This window comes from Sceloporus occidentalis, unplaced genomic scaffold, assembly GCF_023333645.1.
Source record: "Sceloporus occidentalis isolate IW3139 unplaced genomic scaffold, rSceOcc1.0.p SCAF_64, whole genome shotgun sequence".
NCBI lineage: Eukaryota > Metazoa > Chordata > Lepidosauria > Squamata > Phrynosomatidae > Sceloporus > Sceloporus occidentalis.
The window spans coordinates 3,121,613-3,141,742 of NW_028317044.1; the positions used below are offsets into that span (position 1 = coordinate 3,121,613).

The following is a 20,130-nucleotide window of genomic DNA, read 5'->3' on the forward strand; positions in this document are numbered from 1 at the left end:
ATGAGTGTACGTTCCAACGCTGTGTCCAGTTTTAAAGCGTCCTGCATTTTGAACATGACCAAAAAGCACAAATTGATACTGATATTAGTGCTTTTAGATTGTATTTCGTAACTAACGTCTTAGATCTTTTCTCGAGCGGACGACATTTTGTGGCGCCTTGGTCTCCAGAGTCATCTAGTCTAATGCTCAAACATTTTAAATTTTATTTTTATTCATTTAAGGGATATATATCCTGGCCTTTCGGCTGCTGCGGAGTAATAATTTGTGACAATTTATCCTGGTGTAAAGTACACACACAAAAAATGTTATCTGGAAAATGGAGGGCAAGGAAAGAAAGCCTCAGTTTCCCCTTCAACACTGCTTCCGCACTGGAGAAATAATCCGGTTTGAGAGCACTTTAACTGTCCTGGCTCAGTGCTGTGCAATTCTGGAAACTATAATTTGTTGGTGGGAATAATCTGGTTTGATACTGCTTTAACTGCCCTGGCTCCAATGCTATGCAATTCTGGAAACTGCAGTTTCCCAGACCTTTGCAAACTACATTTCCCAGGATTCCATAGCACTGAGCCAGGGCAGTTAAAGCGGTCTCAAACTGGATTATTTCTGCAGTGTGCATGCTTTGGGCCTGCAAGGCCTGCTGTTAAACTTCCATGAAAATCCTGAGGTAAAACGCTGCCAATTTGCACGTCCATCTTAGAAGGTCCCGCCCCGTTGCCATGGTAGCCGAGCCCTGATTGGCTGAGGCTCTTAGAGGCCCAGAAAAAAGGCTCCTACAAAACTGAAGAGGAAGAAGAAGAAGAAGAAGAAGAAAAACAAAATGGCGGCTTAACTTGCAGAAATGGAAAGAGGCTCTTTTTTTAAGGGCTTTGGGGCCCAAAGGTTGCTTGAATTTGGGAAATAGAAACAGATAGAGAAGAAAGAATGCTATAATTTCATAAAATGTGCAAAGTTAGGACAGAAATTATTTGTACTTTTAGGGGAAAAAATAGACAATTTTACTAGATTTTCCCATTTCTGGTTAGATTTTGTTTTGTTTTAGGCTGCAGAAATAATCCAGGCTGACATCCGGCTCGATGGGATGGAATTTCTAATAATATTATTATTTTATTTTAATAAGATGATTAAATAAATATTTTATTTTAATTTTAAATATTTTATTTTATTTTATTTTGAATAAATAAATAATATTTAAATAAATAAATAAATATTTCAAATAAATAAATATTTTATTTTGAATAAGTAATTCTGGGAATTGTAGTTTTGTGATTTAGGAAAAAAAACTTGTGCCAGAAGAAACTATAAATCCCAGGATTCCATAACATGGAGCCGTGGCGGTTAAAAGTGGTGTCAGACCGGATTATTCCTCCAGTGTGGATCCTGCCTTGGTGGGTTGTGATGAATTTGAAAGCGTCCTCCATTTTGAGTATGACAGAGCTTGGGTTTAATCTTTATGTGTTTTTAGCTTTTATAATTCCTCCTGGAAAGAAGGGCAGGAGTAACTAAAATAAATGACAAGCTTTGCCCATAGGGAAGCCATACTTGCCCATAGGGAATCATTGGGAGAGACTTGCCCATAGGGAATCATTGGGAGAGACTTGCCCATAGGGAATCATTGGGAGAGACTTGCCCATAGGGAATCATTGGGGCATATTTGCCCATAGAGAACCATTGGGGAATATTTGCCCATAGGGAATCATTGGGGAATATTTGCCCATAGGGAATCATTGGGGAATATTTGCCCATAGGGAATCATAGGGAAACACTTGCCCATAGGGAACCATTGGGGAACATTTTCCCATAGGGAACCATTGGGGAATATTTGCCCATAGGGAATCATTGGGGAATATTATTTAATTTCATTATTTATTATTATTTATTTTATTTATTTATGGTATTTATGCCCCATCCTTCAGCCCTAAAGGCTATCAGAGCAGCTAACAATTATTATTTTCAATTAGACGATTCTCTGCCCTCAGTCTTACAATCTAAAAGACACGACACAAAAGGGGAAGGGAATGTAATAGTAAGAGTAATAATAACACCCCATTGTATGTAATAGGACTTGAGCATCCACAGAGTTTGGTGTCCATGGGGGGGGGGAGTTCTAGAACACAACCACAGCGCATGGCAAGGACCCACTGTCATAATAATAATAACAAAATACCCTTTTCCTACCACCATTTCAGACTTCCACATTCACGAGAAACCTTTTCTGGGGACAGTCGTTCTCAAAGACTTGCCGTGGATAAGCCTCCCCCTTTGAAGGTAAGGAAAAGGAGCCTTTTTCCCCCCTTTTCTTTTCAGTGGCGGAGGGTCCGAATTCATTCTTCTATTCCCTTGATAGGATTCCCCGGAAGTAGGGTTGCCATAACCTGGCTGCAACCAGGATTATCCCGGTTTTGGCGGACCCTGGCCCCTCCCGCCCCGGGTGCCGCCAAAAACTGGGACAACCCCGGTTGCAGCCGGGTTGCGGCACTTGACCGTGCTGCCCTCCTCCTCCTCCACCACGCGGAGGAGGAAGAGGAGGGCCGCGCAGCCTGAGGCAGAGGAGGCGAAGGGGGAAGCCCCGCGCCGCCCTCCCCGCGCCTCCCTGCGCCCGCCTCCCCGCGTGGCCCCATGCCACCCACCTCCTTCTCCTCTGCCTCCTCCAATGATGATGATATGAGTCAGCTTGAGAGGCATGCCGGCACTATTTTAGAAGCCGAGAGAGTGTCACCTTCCAAAGTGCCTTTTCTGTGTGTTTTTGGTTCTGAGGCAAGGCCAATGTAAATTGCTGTGATTTTTACAAACTCATGCGCAGTGAAGAAAAACCAAAGTCCCTTGACCAAGTACACACTTCTGAGAAGTACACTTGGTGCAAGAACTGTGAAACCACCTGGACATGTTCAACATGCATAGCCATGTTAAACCATGCTAAGTGTTAAACCCAAGGGGTTTGGTTATGGAATAAGCCTCTGAAATATGCAAGAGGCCATGTTCAGTAAAGCCATGTTCAATGCCCAAATGTGCTGTTTGGAATGGGGGGAGGGGGGGGTTGGCCAGAAAGGGAAGTACATTTCTGACATCTGTCTAGAAATAATGCCCAAATGTCCTCCATTTTGATCATGCCTAAGAAACATGCATTTATATTAACATTTTATAAAAAAATCATCATTTTTTTCGCATGTCCTCCATTTAAAAAAAATGTGCCCTACATTTGAAAATGTTATCCTACATTTGTCCTACATTTGTCCCGGTTTGGAGGTCCTGGCTTGTGGCAACCTTAGCTGGAAGTGGAGGAAGCGCTGTTCGGGGAAATATAAAGAAAAGGATGAGCCGAAGATTAATGACCAAGGCTCTATCAATTCATGGGTAAGAACTGGGGCAGGGGTTTTCTCCCACCTCCCCTTTCTTTCATTGGGGAATACTTGCCCATAGAGAATCATTGGGAAATATTTGCCCATAGGTAATCATTAGAAAATTCTTGCCCATAGGGAACCATTGGGGAATACAGTTGGCCCTTCTTATACATGGATTCAAGCATCCACGGTTTGAAAATATTCCCAAAAAAGTATACATTTCAAATATCAAACCTTGATTTTCCATTTTTTATAAGGGACACCGTTTTGCTCTGCCGTTATATTTAATGGGACTTGAGCATTCACGGATTTTGTTATCCATGGGGGACCTTGGAACTAAACCCCAGCGGATAACAAGGGCCCCCTGTACTTGCCCATAGAGAATCATTGGGGAATGCTTGGCAATAGGGAATCATTGGAAAAGACTTGCCCATAGGACAGTCCTTCTGTCATGGATGCTCTGAATGCACATTCCTACATGGCAGAGGGTTGGACTTGATGGCCTTTGGGGTCTCTTCCAACTGTATGATTCCATGATGCATTGCTTATCTAACTCCCCTTAGTTTACTCAGAAGTTAATATGCTTGGGATAATCTTTAAATCATACTATCGTACCATAAACAGAGATCCAAACCAAGAACCTCACATTTGTTTGTGTTTCTTTTCTAACTCACTCAGCCCAACAATGCCAGTGTCAATGCTGCATCTGCCACTAGCAAGGACATGAAAGAGAAACCACTTCATCTTCCTTCTCTAGAGGTAAGAAGCTAAATGGGTGCCACATTGAGGAGGGAGCAAGCTTGTTTTCTGCTGCTCCAGAGAATAGGACACAATGGAGCAATGGATGCAAGCTGTAGGAAAAGAGTTTCCACCTGAACATTAGGAGGAACTTCCTGACAGTAGGGGCTGCTTAAACAAAAAGTTCTCCTTAAAACATCAACCTTCCAAAAGCCTTCCTTATTTTTCACACATTCAGTGAACATCTTCCATTCTTTATATCCTACAGTTCGGACCCCATGCTGGCTGTCAGAAACAGGGACGTGTTGGGAGAAGCGAGCGGAGACTGGAAAAGCAAAAAGCACTTGAAAAATGCAGCCCGGCTCGTCTGGTGGCAGAGGGAATGTCTCAGGCATGCCACTTGTTGCACAGGTTATAAGCAAGAAAGGTAGGAAATGCTGCCCACCTGGTTCTGCCGGACAGGGTGGGTCACACTGAGAAGGCAGTAGTGTGAACGGTCAACACTGGGCCACCCCTGCGTCCTAACTAGGACATTCCCAAAGAGAAAGGGAATTCAATGTGGCTGAAGGTGGGCTGAAACTGCACACATATCCACATGTGTTCTTAAAAAAAGTGGGGTGCTTGGTCTCCTTCTTTTAAACAGAGGCTGGATGGCCATCTGTCGAGGATGCTTTGATTGTGAATTCCTGCATGGCAGAATGGGGTTGGAGTGGATGGCCCTTGGGGTCTCTTCCAACTCTAGGATTCTGTTCACTACCCTGGCCTTGCCTCTTGGGGAGGAGACAAAGAGCCCCATGACAAATGCAATAAATCTAATTGTTAAAACCAGCCGGCCAGTTTGGAAGGCTATTCCTTAACAAGCTATCAAAGCCATGATATTTTTTTTTAAGTATCGTAGAAATGGTTAAACCCAATAGCTGAGCAATCTGGAACTATACAAAATATGCTAACGTATTTACAGAAAATTAGAAAGGGGGGAACACAAGAATGCACCCAAAGCCTCTTACAATAATTATTATTTTTAGAGAAAGGCAAAACATCCCAGTACTTTGTATTCATTGCTCTGTTTCCTATTCTCTGGAGCAGCAGAAAACAGGCTTGCTCCCTCCTCAATATGACACCCCTTCAAATAGTTAAACATAGCTATCATATCACCTCTTAACCTTCTCTTCTCCGGGCTAAACATCCCCACCTCCCTAAAACCGCCCCTCCTAGAGTATGGTTTCCAGACCCTTCACCATTTTAGTCTCCCTCCTTTGGATACGCTCCAGCTTCTCAACATCCTTTTGAATTATGGTGCCCAGAACTGGAGACAGTATTATTCCAGGTGAGGCCTGACCAAAGCAGAATAGAGTGGCACTATTACTTCCCTTGATCTAGACACCATATATCTATTGATACAACCTAGAATCACATTGGCTTTTTTAGCTGCTGCATCACACTCTAAGTCATGTTCAACATGTGGTCTACTATCGTAGCCCCTTCTCTCTAAACCAGGATTGAAACCTTCACAGCCCAGGACTGGGATGAAGCCATCTGTAACATCTGAACTGAATTTTATTGCTAAACGCTATGAGCCATCACAATTCTATATACTTAAATAAAGGCCAAACAACAGAATAACTTTAAGATTTGGCATCGAATACAAAATAGAAATGATAAAACAGAAATGAAGCCACGCACAAACACATATTCACGTGGCGCTGTGCCACGTGCCAATTCTTCGAAGGAAACATATATGAATTAAGCATATATGAATTCCAAATTGGACCTGGATGGTTCCAGGCATAATTCATCTAGTTAGTTGACAACGGAGTAATTTAAACTACTACAATACATTGTAACAAACTATGATTACTGGAATCTATTACAGGTTGCAGAATGTTTGTGGCCCCTCTTTGTTGATCTGTTGCCCTAGTTTTTGCAATGACAAACAACTATGTGGCTCTCTTTTTGGACAGATGTTTAATCAGGCCTTACTGGTTCTTCCTGTCAGATCACAGCTCTTGTTTTTCGCTCTGGAAGGCCTGGTCTCCTCATGTCTTTAGCCCCACGTCTGACCTCTTCTTAACATTTTTCACTTTCCTTCCTTCATCACACCCCTTTCTTTCCCAGTGATCTCTTTGATTAGATGTTATTTCAAATGAATCTGTCCATGCAAATAGCTAAACTCACATGCAGCTCTTTTGAGGGACATAAAATCTTCATTGAAATTCGAACTATGTGACTCACCTCAATGGGAAAGTATAATGACAGTAGAGTAAGAACATGAAGATTAGAAGTAATTACATTAACATACAGAGATATGCATTCTTAGTGAGGACAGAGGTTTATGAAAGGTGATAATAGATTATAGATTAATAAAATAAAGAATAAAGAATCAGATTAAGTAGAAATAATGTCTAGAGAGTTCTAAATATAAGGGATACAAGGGAAAGTTGAAGGATCCAAAAGAGGAAGGAAGTCAAGTAAGTATGAAAGGAATTGAAAAGAGATATGGAAGACTGAGTACAGATAGAAGAATGAATAAGGTTAGGTATATAGAGAGATGTAAGTAGGAGTAAGTGAAGAAAGTTGATGTAAGGTATAAGTGATAGAGTAGATGAAAGGGATAGATAGGATGGATAGGGAGGGAAGGTTGAGGAAAGAGGTCAGAGAATAGGAGGTATGGAGAGTAGTTAGGAGTAAGGGAGGGAGAGAAAGAATAGGAAGAAGAAGAATGGAAAGAATGGGAAAATTGGAATAGAAAGGAAGAAAGAAGGTCAAAGGACAGTAGTTAAAAGACATGAAAATGATAATATGTGTGTGATATGGTTTGAATGATTTTGTATTGGTCTGACTGGGTTTATGTTAGTTTATATGGTGGAATGTTTGAATTGTTTGATTGGAATAATTAGTAATAAACATTTCATTTGAAAAAAAGAACTATGTGGCTCATCTTACATCACTCTTTCTGGGTCATATTCAATGGGTGGTTCCTATCCAGTTGCTGGGTAGGAACGGTTCTGAGCATTAAGAACACTCCAAATTCACTGTATTGTGGACCCTTCCCATCTGTGGGGAATCCCCTGCGAATGGGGGAAAACACAGATGCTCAAGCCCCATATTGTTCAGTTGATGGTGACATGCAAACATCAGTGTCAGCTTGACTGTGTGCACATGCCACCATTTAATAATCCCACTGATACAGCAGGTCCACTATATGGGGAATGGGAAGCTGGACTCCTTATTTCCATTCCCCCTCATCCCAGCCTTTCTTTATCTTCAGTCCTCTTCCATTACCTTTGACTTTCATGCCCCTTTCCCGGTGAAGGAATGGTTTTCCTCTGTAGTTGTTGTGTGTATTTCCACTCACACCTAATCCTTTTGAGGGGAATTGAGAGTTCCTGCATGGCAGATGGTTGGACTGGATGGCTCTTGGGGTCTCTTCCAACTCTAGGATTGTATGATTCTATGACAGCACATAAAGGATGAGAGCTTGGGCTGCTCATTTTCATTTCCCTCTCATCCCACCATTCCTTCTTATTCCTCTCTCTTCATTTTCCCCATCCACCTCTCATCTCTTTCTTCTCTACTGAAAGGCTGACCTTCTTCATTGGTTTTTATTCTGTATGTGCCTGTCCATCCAGACAGCTATACTCACATCTCGCTACTTGGAGGATAATTTGCACCGATTTCTCTTGTGTTCTCCAGATGTGAGTTTGGAAGGTGACCAAAATGGTGAAAGGTCTGGAAACCCTAATGCCCTATGAGGTGCGACTTAAGGAAATGGGTATGTTTAGCCTGGAGAAGAGAAGAATAAGAGGTGACATGATAGCCCTGTTTAAATACTTGAAGGGATGTCACATTGAGGAGGGAGCAAGCTTGAACAGGACACAGCAAAGTATTCATGTTAAAGGAAAGGGATTCTACCTCAACCTCAAGAAGAACTTCTTCAACAGTAGAACATGCTTCCTCAGAGTATGGGAGAGTCTCCTCCTTTGGAGTTTCAAACAGGCTGGATGGCCATTTGATGGTATAGTCTTTCATGACGGAGTTGGACTGGAAGGCCCTTAGGGCCTCCTCCAACTCTATGGTTCTATGAACTATCTGGCTAGACACATACCAGGCAACATGTGCTGAGGCCAGAGGAGTGCAGCAGTGAGCTTCTGCTCCCATATATTTCACCTTTTCAAATGTCTTCAGAAAACAAAGACAGTCAAAGCATAGATAGGAGATGATGGACTATAACCAGGCTTTGCTTCTTAGTGAATACTTTGTGTTTCTGTAGGAGTCTTCCTGCTCTCACCTCGGCAGACAACCATCTGCATGAAGCATTTTCCCCAGCGGCCACAGCGATAAAGAGCGAAGGGGCAAAAATCAGGAAACGTGGAATGTTTAGCTAAGTGGCGGCACATTTTTCGTACTGTCGCAGCATCTGGGTCAAGGAACGCTGGAAGCGCTTCGGCTGGAGCATCTGCAGCTCTTAAGAAGCAAAGGTAATCGCTTTCAAAATGGTTACTGCTTTTAGCAATAGGGTTCCAGGTTACTCTTTGGGTCTAGATGAAGGGTGAGTTCCAAATGTAGAGAAAAGAGAAGTAAAGCTTTTGTCTGTCTCTGGTTTATTCTTCAACCTTCCATCATCTTATTCTGTGAGCATGTGTATAGTGAAAATAGTGGTATTCCTCTTGCACAAATCTAGTGGCAGCAAGAACCCCATGAGACACAGAACCTAAATATTACTTACACTCATCTTAAGTAAATTTCCTGGAAGACCCTCTGAATGGTCTTGGATATTTATTAGGAGACACTAAAAATGTATAACAGAAATTATTGCAAAGTTCCTTTTCTTTGCTGCTAAGATTCATAAAATTATTACTCAGATGCATGCGTAATATTTGGGTTTTGCCCCCTTTAAAATGTTCTAATTGATACCAAATGTACCAAATGCTTTGGTGCTTTTTAAAACAAAATATTTTAAACAACTCTTCATATTAGCTGGTTGTTTAACCTGTTTTATACTATGTGCTTTGTAATCATGTTTTGTACGACGGGTTTCTTGTGTTTTAATGGTCTGACTGTAGAGTATACTTTGACTGAGAATACTTTGTCTCTCTGTAGAAGTCTTCCTGCTCTCACCTGGACAGAGAACCATCTTCACGAAGCGTTTCTCCGAGTGACAACAGCAATGAAGAGTGAAGGGGCAAAAATCAGGAAGGGTGGCATGTTCAGCCAGATGTGAATTTTCCGTACTGGTCCAACATCTGGGATCAAAGAATGTTGGAAGCCGTCTGCAGGTCTCAAGACGTAAAGGTAAGAGCTTTCAAAATGGTTGTTTCTTTTAGCTATGAGGTTCTTGGTGCCTCTTTCAGTCTAACTGGAGGGTGGGCTCCAAATATAAATAGGAAAAAGCTTTTGTCTGTCTGTCTCTGGTTTATTATTCTTCAGCCTCTCGCTGTGACGTCTTCTCAAAACTTGCATTGGCTCTTGAGGTGAATGAAGTTCCCAGCCATGGCCTTTGTTACTTGAGTGTGTCTTTTGTCTTTGACACTTTCCTCAGGTAGAGAAAGCCCCGGTGCCTCTTGTGGCATGGCTTTTCCTATGGCCTGGGCTGGACCCAACTGCCACCATTGAAAGCCAGCAGCAGAACAACTGAGAGCGGCCCCCTAAGTGTGTCAGGATCGTCACTGAAAGAGCATAGCTTGCTGAAACTGCACGGCAGCACCTACCGACTGGTCCGACATGTGGATCAAAGAATGCCGGAAGTCATCTGCAACTCTTAAGAAGTAAAGGTAAGGGCTTTCAAAATGGCCACTTCTATTAGTAAGGTTCCTGGTGCCTCTTTCAGTCTAGCTGGAGGGTGGGTTCTGCATACAAAGAAAATAGGAAAAGGCTTTTGTCTGTCTCTGGTTTAGTCTTCAGCCTCTCGCTGTGACATCCTCTTCCATCATCTCGCTCTGCGTTGCCCATTCCCTTTGATTCTGCTTCACAATTTCCAATGATTTGGCAATAGACCGTTTGCCTCATCCGCCTTCTATGGCCCATTTCTTACCAGTTTGCAGAGAGAGCAGGATTGATAGACAGGGCATTGAGTGTACATCTTCTGCTGAACATAGCTTTTGGTCACTACATTTATTTGCCCCTTTGCCTCTCAAAGAAGCCCCTGGAAGGTGAAGGCTCTCCCTTTAGAAAACATGCAAAATAAATAAATATTGGAAGAAATGAGAACCAGCAACGATTTTTCTAACATCACTTAAGACCCTGCAATACATCCAGCCAGCAAAGATTAAGCACCGGGCACATTCTTGGGCACAAGGATCTGCATTATTCTGCCCAAGCTGAAGAACTCACTGGTTTCACTTTCCCCGGGGAAGCTTCTAATCCAGAGCATCTAGAAAAACTAACTAACTACTGATGATCTGTCTTGATGTGAGCAAAGAGAGGGTTCGTACCTTTACAGGGCACTCTCAGATAATGGCTGAAGGGGAAACTGAACCTATTAGGACTTTTAGCAGATTAAATGTGTGATTTGAAACCATGAAATGCCTCTACTGAGGTTGCGGTGGCAGAGAGAAATTGTCTGGGGTGGGTGGACTGGACCATATTCTTTGGCCAATGGAATAGATCTCCTGAGATTCTCGAAACTTGAATTGGCTCTTGTGGTGAAAGAAGCCCCCCAGCCATGGCCTTTGTTACTTGAGTGCACCTTTTGTCTTTTAGATGTTCCTAGACAAAGCCTGAACTTGGGGAGCTTTCTCCTGTCGCATGTGGCATGGCTTTTCCTATGGCCTGGGCTGGACCAAACTGCCACCATTGAAAGCCAGCAGCTGAACAACTGGGAATGGTCCTCTAAAGAGTGTCAAGATCGTCTGTGAGGAGCATGGCTTGCCGAAACTTCATGGCAAGCTGCTCTGATAGCCATTAGGGCTGAAGGGTGGGGTATAAACACTATAAATAAAAGAAATGGCAGCACATAAAGACTTCCATGGACTGCCAGCTTGGTATTGATTGTTGCAGCAGAAAGGCAAGGTATAAGAATAAAGTTTATTTATTATAGCAGGAGGCAGTGGCAACAGCAGCGTAAGCACCGTTTGAACCTGTGCTTGGAGCCACACGAACGTTCGGCTGTTTGCCATCCATCACATCAGTCCCAAAGGTACCTGTGGCCTCCTAGCACCAGTAAGGTTGGAGCTTATCTTTTAGGGAACACTAGTCCATGACGCTTGTGCAGGAAAACATTCCCAAAGACAGTTATATTTAGAGAGTAAGAGCAGGAGAACAGGTAGTTAGAAGCCTGCCAAGCGTTTGTTGGTTTTCTATGTAACCGTATCAAGTTGGATGTTAACTTTATTTCTGTATGCTTCTCAATAAAAACTACTGTTTGTTTTACTGCGGCTGATCCTGACTTGAGTCCCATAAACTGTGAAGAAGACCATGTTGTTGTTATTCTTATGCACCTTCATGTTGTTTCCGACTTATAGCGACTGTAAGACGTGGGGTTTCCTTAGCAAATTGTGTTTGGAGAAGGTTTGCCATTGAAGAACATCCGCACCACCTAAAAATACTGAAACTGGTGTGAGACTGTTTCCTTCTGCATCTTCACACAAACGTCTGGCATGATCGCCACCTTCTTCCAGCTTCTTCTTCGGTGCCTTCAGTGTGGAAAGATGAATAAACACCGAAAGGGCTTCAGCTGCAAAACGTCCTCAAGGTTTTTTCAGGTATCAGATCCTTGCCAAATCTTCCATGATAAAAGCAAGAGCCGTTGCAACTTCTCCCTGTCCAGGTTTTCCACTTTCCTGGCTCTAGAGGTGACCTCCAGCTCCAAGGCCTGTGTTATCTTGAGCAAATGTGGGAGCGCCAAGCAAGGAGTTATCGGCAGAAGAAACAGACCAACCTTGGAGCATGTTAAGTTGGGACACCTGCAGCCCTTCTACTATTAGACAACAACACCCAGCATTCCCCATATTGGCTATTTGGGCACAGATGCTGGGAGTCGCAGTTCAATAAGAGAGGGATAAGCACACAATTTCCTGTCCCTGATTTACAGTTTTGTGGGTGTCAGATGTCATTCATTATAGTCCACAAACGCAGATAAGAAAGAAGACCTTTATGTCTTCTTAAATTAAGGTTCTTCCAAAGGCTTCATGGCTTTTCCTCCAAAGTATTAAGACACTCCCTTGATCATGAATGATCACCCCTGCAACTTTTCCCCATCCCAAACAGGGAGCAAAATGGGTTGATGAAACAGAATCACAGAGTTGGAAGAGACCCCAAGGGCCCTGATCCAGTCCAACCCCATTCTGCCATGCAGGAACTCTCAATCAAAGCATCCCCATTGACAGATGGCCATCCAACCTCTGTTTAAAAACCTCCAAAGGAGGAGACAAATAAAAGATTTCAATTGGAAACTTGGTGGTTATGTTTTGTTTTGTTTTCTCCATCTTTAACATTGGTTAAACCGAAGTGATAAAGAGTGCTGGGAGTTGCAGTGCTCCCTTCTTCTGCCAAGACTTTGGGCTGAAGCAGAAACCTCTGTCTCAAGGGTGACCCCCTCAGGCGGTCTGTGGCATTGCAGCCCTTCCATGGAAGCTGGATCCGTTCCGCTGGATCCAGTCCGGTCTTTGCAGGCTCCCTCCTCTGGGGCCAAAGTCCATCAGGAAGACCTTTGCAGCAAGGCCTTCTCCTTGCATTGCCTTGCCTTTGGGTCTGGGTTCAAGGATGGCCACCAGGCTCTTCGAGGGCAAGGACCATGCTGTTTTCTACCAGAAATACCGGTTCTCAGTCCAAGAGAACCTGAGGAAGCTGATCTTCTCCTTCATGGAGAGAAAGGCAAGGAGGAAGGGGGGCTTGGAGGCTGAGACAGTGGAGCAGAGGGGCTGGGAGGCAATGCAAATCTAGGTCTCATTTTGGAAGCTATGGCAGCTGTGCATGATTAATCCCTGTCCACACTGCAGATTTGTAGCGCTTTGGTTCCACTTTAACACCCACAGCTCCCTCCTAGGGGGTGCTGGGATGTGTAGTTTAGGTTTATCTCCTCTGGAGCCTTCTAAAGTGTTGCTTTCTCAACTATGGGAGGCAGCCACACTGCAGACATGATCCATTTTCTTTGACACCACTTTAACTGCTATGGAATTGGTTTGGCATCACTTTCATTCCATGCTGTGGAATTCTGGGCAACTGTAACTTCGTTCAGTTTGGCACCATTTTAACAGCCATGGCTCCATGCTTTGGAATTCTGGGAACTATAGTTTGTTCAGTTTGGCACCGCTTTAACTTCCATGGCTCCATACTATGCAATTCTAGGATTCGGTTTGACACGGCTACTTTAATGGCTATGGCTCCATGGGATGCAATTCTGGGAATTGTAGTTTATGGTGGCATCAGAAGCTACAACTCTCCCAATTTCATAGCATGGGGCCATGTCAGTTAAAGTGATGTCAAAGTGGACTATTTCTGTAGTGCAGATGCAACTTATCTGTTGTGGCAAACCCAGTGGGTTTCCATATCCGAGTGGAGATTCGAACTCAGAGTCCCAGTCCAATGCGCAAACCACGCTGGTTCCCCTCTACTCAGTCCCAAGTGCATGTTGAAGGCTTTTCCCCTTGACTGCAAAACATGGTTTTCTTCCTAGACATCTGAGGGTTAACTGTTTGGGTTAAATAAACAAATTGTGGGAAGTCACACCCAGAATCATTTCTTGGCTCTCTAAGGATTTATGCTTTGTTGGCTGTTCCACAGTTCTCCAGGGAAAGCTGGCCAGTGCGATGGATGCGCACATGTATGCATGTCAGGCATAGGAACCATGTCCTCCAAATAATCTCCCTCCTTGGAGTTCTTTAAACAGAAGCTGGATGGCCATCTGTCAATGGGGATGCTTTGATTGAGAGTTCCTGCATGGCAGAATGGGGTTGGACTGGGCGGCCCTTGGGGTCTCTTCCAACTCTATGATTTTGAGTTGCAGCTCCCTGTATTCCTGACTGTGCTGGTTAGGGTTGTGTTCCTTAAGATATGTCGCTGTCGTTCCTTCGCAGATGAAGTCTTTTGGTCTGGCGGTGGATGTGGGATGTGGTTCAGGCCAATGCACCCACCTGCTGGCAAAGCGTTTTGACAAGGTGATTGGAACGGACATCAGCGAAGCTCAGATTGAGGAGGCCAAGGCGGCCCCCCACCCCGAAAATGTCTCCTACCTGTGAGTCAACACATCCACACCATCCTTTCCTAAAGCGTGGTGCCTGCGCACTGCCATTCATGCGCTCTCCCAACAAAATGAATGAAGTCAGATTTCTTGGGCAGATGTTGGCATCATCCATTTAGAAGGTCATCTAATCCAAGACCCGGCCATGCAAGTTGACCTGTCTTGCCAGGGGCTCATAAAGTCGGAGAAGTCCTCCAAGAACACAATCCCTCAAGACCAATGGTTCAAAAACGTGGTCCTTCAGATGTTTTGGACTTCAGCTCCCAAAATCCTTGGTCAAGCTGGCTGGTTATTTGACGACTTCCCCACATTTATGGACCTTTGGCAAGACAGGTCAACCTGGGAAGGAAGCCTGATGGATTTGCTAGGAAGACAAACCACCTGTTTGTCTAGAAACCATGAAGGCCTATGAGGAGAGCTGGGGATGTTTAGCCCGGAGAAGAGAAGGTTAAGAGGTGACATGACAACCCTGTTTAAGTATTTGAAGGGGTGTCATGTTGAAGAGGGAGCAAGCTTGTTTTCTGCTGCTCCAGAGATTAGGACGCAGAGCAATGGACGCAAACTCTAGGAAAAGAGATTCAACATTAGCAAGGTGGTAAGAGATGATCAAAATCCTCAGAGTGTGGTGGAGTCTGGAGGTTTATTAAGCAGAGGCTGGATGGCTATCTTTTGGGGGTGCTTTGGTTTTGTCCTCCTGCATGGCAGGGGGTTGGACTGGAGGGCCCTTGGGGTCTTTTTCCAGCCATAGGATTCTATGTGCCTTATTAGTGAGGACTCATCCTAACACTCCCCCTGGCTTTCTCTTGCGCAGCGCATGCCCTGCGGAAGAGGTTCCCGTTGAGGATCACTCCGTGGACCTTGTCGCAGCTTTCACGGCGGCCCACTGGTTCGATATCCCCCGGTTCATGAAGGAAGTGAGGCGGATCCTCAAGCCCTCTGGCTGCATGATCCTGTCTTCTAATACCCTCGACATGCGGCTGCACTACGGCGATTGTAGCGAGAAGCTAACAGAGATCTTTAGGGAGGTGAGTCCCACGGTTCCTTTCATTCCCAGCATCCAGGAGGTGGCATCACAGAGTGTGAAAAGTGGCCAGTAAATGATGGCTCTCCCCCAGTCGCTCCTTAGCCATTCTCCGTCACCTCCGTCATTCCTGCTCTCCTGTCTTCTTTTTGCAGATTCTAGACCAAATCGCTCCCTATGCAAGTGAAAAAGTCCAGTTTGTCATGAGTGATTATAAAGAAATATTTGATGCCGTGCCCTTTCAGGACAAAGAGAGGTGAGTGGACTGGCCCCTTGGCACCTTTCGGTGGCTGTGCAACCATCAAACCCCAAGGCCTAGCTCTGCAAAAGCTAGGGATACTGATTCTACAGACTAACACGACCATATTTTTTAACAACACTGAATTTGGCTAGATTTGCTTCTGTCTAAAACGCAAATAGGAACAGGACCATTCGGTTGTGCAGACTCTGGGTTGCAGTTGACCGAATTCTCCCCGCACCCTCTTCTTCCCTAAAATATTCTCCTCCTCTCCAGGATCACGGATATTTTTGACAAAGTCCCTATGACTGTGGCTGAGCTGATCGGATACATTCAGTCCTTTTCCGCGTACCAAACCTTTCTAAAAGCCCAGCCTGAGAAGGCCAGGTCTCTTGTACAGAAGTCTGAACAACGGTGAGTCAATCGATCAATCGATCAGTTAAATCCAACAGAGTAAGTCTTAAATCAGATAGGGCCAAACATTATTCAGAGAAGCAAGTGCCAACTACCTCCTTGCTGCAGACGGGGCTCTTTCTCCATAGGGGTTTTATTTTTCACTATGGATGGGTTTTTAGTTGTTTGAAATTACATTTTTTAAAGTCTAATTAAGTTTTAATCCTTGCATTTGAATATATATGTGTGGTTTTTTGTTCACCTTGGTTGTGACCTGCCCTGAGACCTGTTTTTGAGAAGACAGTAGGATATTCATCCTATAATTCATTTTTAAAAAGATTATATATTTAATGTATACTAAAAAAGTATAGGCTCCTTTTGGACCAAAATGTACATTTACCCAACTATTTTTCATTGGCTTTATCTGCCTCTCTAGTTTGGCTGTATATTTCTCCTGTTCCTTTTAAACCAGTGATTCCCAAACTTTGGTCCTCCAGAGGTTTTGGACTTCAGTTCCCAGAATTCCTAACTGTTGGCTAAGCTGGCTGGGCCTTCTGGGAGTTGAAGTCCACAACACCTGGAGGACCAAAGTTTGGATCTCACTGGTTTAAACTAAAGCTGGTGATGACCTACTGACCAATCTTAATCCTCTCATTGAGGATCTTTGCCATCCTCAATCTGTTGCCCTTCAGACGTATTCGATTACAACTCCCATCGTTCTTAGCCAGTGTGGCTACTTGCCTGTAGCCCCACTTTTCTTTCTTATCCTCTGTCTGGCTGGAAGCTTTTAGCAGCATCGGCCTTAGGAGGATGGTAAAGGAGAGCTGGAGATACACAAAGCGTTTCAGTGTCAGCTTGCAGCCTCTTGTTGGAGTAAACCATACAATAAAGCTGGAACTGGGAAAGAGCAGGATGGTGCTCTTGCTGATCCTGCTTTAGCTCTCTATGCCTAATAAACACAGCATCTGCCTCCAAAATGCCTCGCCGAACATCCATGCGCAGCACAAAAGAGAGAAAAGGGGAGAGTACATAAGCTTGCCTAGTGAAGTTGAAGGCTTTCACGGACGACATCCATACCTTTTTGTGGGGTTTTTGGGATAGGTGGCCATATTCTGGAAGAGTTTATTCATGTTGTTTCGCCTGCATCTCTGGCTGGCATCTTCAGAGAATGTATCCCACTCTCTTCCATGCCAGCATTCTCTGAAGATGCCAGCCACACACAGATGCTGGTGAAATGTCAGGAATAAACTCTTCCAGGACACGGCCACCGAGCCTGAAAAACCCACAAAGAACTATGGATGCTGGCCATGAAAGCCTCCGACATCACATAGCTAAGGGTCCTCTATGTTTGGGTATGGGAGGAGGTCAATGGAAAGGGTGGCACCCTGAGTGATGCCAACCCTAGTGGTGCCAATGATGTGTGTCTCCAGCATTTAATATACAAGTTTGGCCAGCAGAAAGGAAAGAAAAGTGGAGCCTGGCGAAAATCATAGCGTTGGGAGATCAGAAAGTCTGCCAAAACACGCCTTTGGTAGCAGAGGAACCAATTCTTCTTCTTCCTGTGTTATTTCTGCCTCTTAAAGAAGCAATTCCCAGGGATACCTCTCTTTTCTGGGAGGTGTTGGATGAGGTTCAGAGAGGTATTCTCAGAGGTGAAAGTAACTGGCATGACAACTGTTTGGGGTTCAGTTTTTCAGCTGAGTTTGATCTCTCTGTCTCTTCCTTTCTGTCCCTTAGAATCATGGAGACCATGGGAGTTACTTCTCGTGAAACGCTGCTGGACCTTTGCACTCGGCATGTCTGTGTCCTGGCTTGTAGGAGCTCTGAAAAGTGATGCAGATACAGATGAGGACCACAGTGCCTACAGAAAAGGGGTGCCCTGTTCGAACCCTGACAACATTCCTGTAAAGACTAATAAACCATTTATTCCAAGAAGACCGGGGAGAGCAGTTGCTCAATCCAATCGGTGGACCAGGATAATAGCATCATAGAGCTGGAAGAGACCCCCAAGAGGGCCATCCAGTCCTACCCTATTCTGCCATGCAGGAACTCTCAATCAAAGCATCCCTGACAGATGGCCATCCAGCCTCTGCTTAAAGACCTCCAAAGAAGGAGCCTTTGAGACTGCATCTTCCACTGTTGAACAACCCTTAATGTCAGGAAGTTCCTCCTAATGTTTAGGTGGAATCTCTTTTCCTGTGACTTGCATCCATTGCTCCATTGTGTCCTATTCTCTGGAGCAGCAGAAAACAAGCTTGCTCCATCCTCAATGTGACATCCCTTCACATGGTTAAACAGGGCTATCATATCACCTCTTAACCATCTCTTCTCCAGGCTGAACATACCCAGCCCTTGGGGTCTCTTCCAACACTATGATTACAAATTTAAAGGAGCTACCTATGATGTTGAGCCTATTTGGTATTTAGAGTACTCCTCCTGTTCAGATGGAATCTCTTTTCCTGTAGCTTGCATCCATTGTTCCAGGTCCTGTTCTCTGGAGCAGCAGAAAACAAGCTTGCTCCCTCCTGAATATGACAAATATTCAAATATTTAAACAAGGCTATCATATCACCTCTTAACCTTCTCTTCTCCAGCTAAACATATCCAGCTCCCTAAGGCGTTCCTCATAAGGCATGGTTTCCAGACCCTTCACCATTTTAGTAATTTTAAGAGCACATGCTATCATAGGAAGCCATTTATATGTCTTTATCTTGTAATGTTTTCATGGAGAGAGTCACGTGTAAAATATTATAAAGAACACTGGACCTAAGACCCAGATTCAAATCTTCATTCGCCCCTCAAGATACAAGCTTTGAGATTTGAGCTACCATATATAATTGACTATATATGTCCACGTCATATATAAATTGAGGGCGGGTTTCGGGGCCAGGATTATGGATTTTGATATGACCCATGGTTAAGTAAAATTTAGGGGCATGTAATAAAGGATCTGAAGGATGACGCAAAGGAAAACAATGCCAAAGCACTTATAAAATCCCAGCAGACATAAGTAAAGGCTGGATGGATGAAAGAATAGAGGAAGGTCAATGCTTCCAGGACAGATTACACTCTTGCCTTTCACCATACACACACACACACACACACACACACACACACGTATATATGTGTGTGCATATATATATGTGTGTGCACATATATACATATGGTATATATATATAAATATAATATGAGTTAAAATACTGTACTTACATTGACTGTAAGTACTGTATTTTACTGTAAATACTTTATTTTAAGTCATAAAGTATATACTTGACTATAAGTCGACCTCATATATAAGTCGATGGCAGATTTTGGGGCCAGGATTATGGATATCGTATGAGTTAAAATACAGTACATTGATAAGTCAACTCAGGTTTTTTGGGGTCAATTTTTTAAACCTAAATTTCTAGGCTTATAAATGAGTATATACAGTACTCCAATGTACTTAAATTGGAAATCGGTTTTCCTTAACTCTGCCCCTGCCTCCCTTCTATATTATTCTTCACTTGTCTTGCCTTTTTATTCCATATAGACTTCGCTTGACAAAGTGCAATAGCAAGTAAATGGGATTTGTTTAATTGTGTCACATTGCTGTGGCGAACTTTAAAAATCCTGAGGTAAAAGTTGTCCAAAACGTGATATAAAAATGTACAAACAAGTGTGTTGTGAAATGGGGAAAATAGTGGCCACTATCTGGCATCTTAAATGCTGAGGTAAAGGGAATAATAATAATAATAATAATAATAATAATAATAATAAATCTGTCATGCTAAGAGTGTATGAGCGACTTATCCTCAGCCTAAGGGACACTGTTAACCTTTCTGAGGCGATTATTTTAATCGTTGTATCAAGGCCTATCTTTCACAACACACTTATTTAGACATTTTATCTCATGTTTGAGGCAATTTTTACCTCAGGATTTTTAAACTTCTCCACAGCAGAAAATAAATTAAATCCAATGTTCAAGCCCACAAATGGAAGTATATAAAGAATATATATTGAATATATGTCTGAAACGTGACATAAAATGTCTATAAAGTGTGTAGTGAAAGCTAGGCCCCTCAAGGGAAGGCAATATAGGTAAATTAAATAGCCACCAAAAACTATCCCATAGATCAGGGTTTGTGTGAAAGCACATAATATTCATGGTTATATCTTGAAACTGCACATTTATTAGGTGTGGTTTAAGCCTAATAGAGGCCTAATGATGAGAGCTATGGTGCCA

The 20,130-nt window shown here is 43.5% G+C and overlaps 2 protein-coding genes across 2 annotated transcripts; both read left to right on the top strand.

Annotated features, from left to right (window-relative positions):
• Positions 1-819: 819 nt before the first annotated feature.
• LOC149287126 (uncharacterized) lies at positions 820-11,771 on the top strand. The gene is made up of 9 exons (XM_089493415.1): positions 820-879; positions 2,187-2,265; positions 3,244-3,351; positions 4,017-4,097; positions 4,345-4,503; positions 8,347-8,554; positions 9,177-9,368; positions 9,616-9,847; positions 10,776-11,771. Exons 1-5 carry the CDS (start codon positions 839-841, stop codon positions 4,492-4,494), a joined length of 459 nt encoding a protein of 152 aa, XP_089349541.1. The 5' UTR covers positions 820-838; the 3' UTR covers positions 4,495-4,503; positions 8,347-8,554; positions 9,177-9,368; positions 9,616-9,847; positions 10,776-11,771.
• A 937-nt stretch (positions 11,772-12,708) lies between these two features.
• LOC149287127 (putative methyltransferase DDB_G0268948) lies at positions 12,709-17,840 on the top strand. The gene is made up of 6 exons (XM_089493363.1): positions 12,709-12,887; positions 14,090-14,247; positions 15,065-15,278; positions 15,430-15,530; positions 15,789-15,926; positions 17,643-17,840. The coding sequence occupies exons 1-6, from the start codon at positions 12,777-12,779 to the stop codon at positions 17,737-17,739; spliced, it is 819 nt and encodes a 272-aa protein (XP_089349489.1). The 5' UTR covers positions 12,709-12,776; the 3' UTR covers positions 17,740-17,840.
• The last annotated feature ends 2,290 nt before the right edge of the window (positions 17,841-20,130 follow it).

Excerpts from the sequence above, each read along its gene's own strand:
- LOC149287126 (XM_089493415.1), top strand. The coding sequence starts at position 839 with ATGGAAAGAGGCTCTTTTTTTAAGGGCTTTGGGGCCCAAAG. Across the intron at positions 880-2,186 it reads AAGGGCTTTGGGGCCCAAAG|ACTTCCACATTCACGAGAAA; the intron begins GTTGCTTGAATT and ends CCACCATTTCAG. Across the intron at positions 4,098-4,344 it reads TTCATCTTCCTTCTCTAGAG|TTCGGACCCCATGCTGGCTG; the intron begins GTAAGAAGCTAA and ends TATATCCTACAG.
- LOC149287127 (XM_089493363.1), top strand. The coding sequence starts at position 12,777 with ATGGCCACCAGGCTCTTCGAGGGCAAGGACCATGCTGTTTTCTACCAG. Across the intron at positions 15,531-15,788 it reads CCCTTTCAGGACAAAGAGAG|GATCACGGATATTTTTGACA; the intron begins GTGAGTGGACTG and ends CCTCCTCTCCAG. Across the intron at positions 15,927-17,642 it reads GTACAGAAGTCTGAACAACG|AATCATGGAGACCATGGGAG; the intron begins GTGAGTCAATCG and ends TCTGTCCCTTAG.